The sequence below is a fragment of the Aplysia californica genome, unplaced genomic scaffold, assembly GCF_000002075.1.
Source record: "Aplysia californica isolate F4 #8 unplaced genomic scaffold, AplCal3.0 scaffold00108, whole genome shotgun sequence".
Taxonomy (NCBI): domain Eukaryota; kingdom Metazoa; phylum Mollusca; class Gastropoda; order Aplysiida; family Aplysiidae; genus Aplysia; species Aplysia californica.
This window is the reverse complement of record NW_004797378.1, coordinates 510,094-512,758: the sequence shown is the minus strand read 5'-3', so window position 1 is coordinate 512,758 and position 2,665 is coordinate 510,094. Positions and strand designations below refer to the sequence as shown.

General features: G+C 41.2%; 1 protein-coding gene across 2 annotated transcripts in view; it reads right to left on the bottom strand.

Annotated features, from left to right (window-relative positions):
- Window positions 1–168: 168 nt before the first annotated feature.
- The window catches only part of LOC101853230 (proteasome assembly chaperone 4), a 7,472-nt gene continuing 4,975 nt past the window's right edge, over window positions 169–2,665 (bottom strand). The window contains exons 2-3 of one of the 2 annotated variants that reach the window (XM_035969036.1): window positions 2,386–2,461; window positions 169–383 (exon numbers count right to left, since the gene is read on the bottom strand). In XM_035969036.1, the coding sequence (XP_035824929.1) occupies window positions 253–383; window positions 2,386–2,461 (207 nt within the window). In that variant the 3' untranslated portion in view covers window positions 169–252. The remainder of the gene's footprint in view (window positions 384–2,385; window positions 2,462–2,665) is intronic. The other variant, XM_005095597.3, reaches the window with a different exon arrangement.

Genomic DNA, 2,665 nt, shown 5'->3' with positions numbered 1-2,665 from the left:
ACACACACACACACACCTGATTCGCATACAAAATACCCGTAAATACACTCAAAAGCAAACACACACAAACACTATCTCTAGGTATCTAACACACACACAAACACCCGGACACACACACAACACCACACACAACATCACACTCACACACACACACACACACACACACACACACACACACTCAACTCACACACAACACACACACACACACACACAACACACACACACACACACACACACACACACACACTTCAATCACAAGTCTCCGGAACCGTTGAGCGCCAACTCCTGGGCCAGTCTCTTCTCCACCAGCACAGACAGGTGTTGGTCAAACGGGACGGTACAGCTGACGAACACCTGCTTGCTCAACTTCTTGGCTGTCAATTCAAAAAAAATAAAACAAAACAAAACAAAAATAAAAATCGGTCACGTGAGCCTAGGGCGCTGTAGTGGTGCTGGTGCAGGTTAAGTCGATGTTGGTGTTGGTGTTGCTAGTTGTGGTGGTGGTGGTAGTAGATCCAGTTGTGGACCGGGTGTTGTTGGTGGTGGTGGTGATGGTGGTGGTTGTGGTCATGGTCGGTGCGTTGTTCTTGTTCTTGTTTTTGTTGTTGTTGTTGCGTGTTGTTGGTGGTGGTGGTGGAAGGGTCGGTGTGTTGGAGAGGTGGTAGTGTGAGTAGTGCCGATGAAAGTGAAGTTGATGTTGTTATTTTGGTTGGTGGTAGTGGTCGGTGTGTTGTTGTAGTTGGTGGTGGTGGTCAGTGTGTTGTTGTAGTTGGTGGTGGTGGTCGGTGTGTCGTTGTAGTTGGTTGTGGTGGTCTGGGTACTGGTGAGGTGTTAGTGTGAGTAGTGCTCATGTAGATAAGGTTGATGTTGGTGGTATTGGGGGTGGGTGTGGCTGGAGGTGAATTGATGGAGGCGATAGAACGTAGAGAATTGTGTAGATGGGTGTAGAGATCTATTACTACGCTGAAATATAATATTAAAATAAGCCACAACAAAGCAACCGGTCAACATGTAGAACACTTGGAAGGAGTTCAGCAGAGGGCCAGCCGACCAACAACATCTCACCCTAACCCTAACCTTAACCCTAACAACAACTCTAACCCTAACTCTTGTATAGTTTTCTCAGCGGACTTTGTCGCGGTAAGGGCCGGCTCTCTGCGGAATCCCTCCTGAACACTTGGTTATAAACTTGTTATTGTTCGAACTCACGTCTTCTGTGTGCCGTAGAGAACTACCTAGCTTGCTATTTTCACAGACGTCGGTGGTAAATACTTTTTAAAAAAATACTTTTGTTGTTTAGCACAAAACAAAAGGAGTACATGTATTTCATTTTATAGGTGACATGTGTAGAGTACAGAATGATAACCAATTTAACTATTTAAAACCTTGGCATTTTTTTCTTCACTTCATCAACTTGCAAATATGGTCACTTCAAGAACTTGTCTATCAGAAGTACAAGGAGAATTTAGTGAAATTCCAGCGAGAAAATAGGAGTCTACTCTTTGACTGTCAACATGCACCGGTACTGTATTAGAAGGCTTACTCAGACAGCCTAAATTCGGTTAGAACGGTTTGGAAAATAACTACACTGTACACGTTGTATCATTTTCAGATAATGTCAACTTCACATGTAGCATCACTGAAACATATAAACGTAAATCTATGCAAGAACAAAAACAGACAAACTCTGATTTTTTTTAAAAACTTACCACTATGAGGAAATTGAAATCTAGAAAATCCGCATTTTGCAAGCTATAAATATAATATCAATTGAACATTAATATATGGTACTCAAGTTGTCAATACTGCTTTCATAAAATTGAACTGATCAAAAGTAAAGCACTACATCTACATCAAATAAAGTTGACTGCTATTACTACATCATGCATAGTACTAGTACTGTATACACACTTCAATACATAGATACACTACTCTTCTCTACTCTGCCATTCCCAAAGGGGGAATATTAACATACATGTATTTATTAATATGGTCTTATGCATAGTATAGTAGAATTGTAAATGGGCTGATTTATATCAATGTCACGCGCACACTGTGCCGGAACAACAAAGGGGAAACTGCTTTTTTTTCTTTCCTCATCCTTACTATTGTCATTTTTCTTCTACTTCTTTTGTATGTTTGTCACTCCCTTGTGAACTGCTATTTCAGGGGTGCCTTGATAGTCGAATCAGACTTGGTGCTGTTGAGGCTAAAGAGGGGACCAGAGTAAGCCTGATTCCCTGTTTGCACTTCTCTGCTGACATCCACCTCCTGGTGCTCATGTGACCGTTTACATGTACTTTTATGCAGTTGCGAGCGCTGTAAAACTTTAATAAAATTAAAACTCTACCCTACAGCAACAAACAGAATGTTCAAGTGGCTTACCAAGTTTTTGAGCCAGAGACGTCGAGGATAAGTCTGACTTGTTACCAAAGAGGAGTGAGCAGCTCGGAACAGAACCCTTGAAAAAAAAAAAAAGAAAAGGGAAATTGAACACATGTAACAGCTGTACGGTACGTGATGTATTAGTATTACTATTATTATACTATTAGTACGTGTATTTGGCTAGTACTGTACTAATACAAAACAATTGGCCAATGGCTTTGTCGGTGAACTGAGGATAATGAAGATTATAAGAGAAGCTTACTCTGACGTACCGAATAAG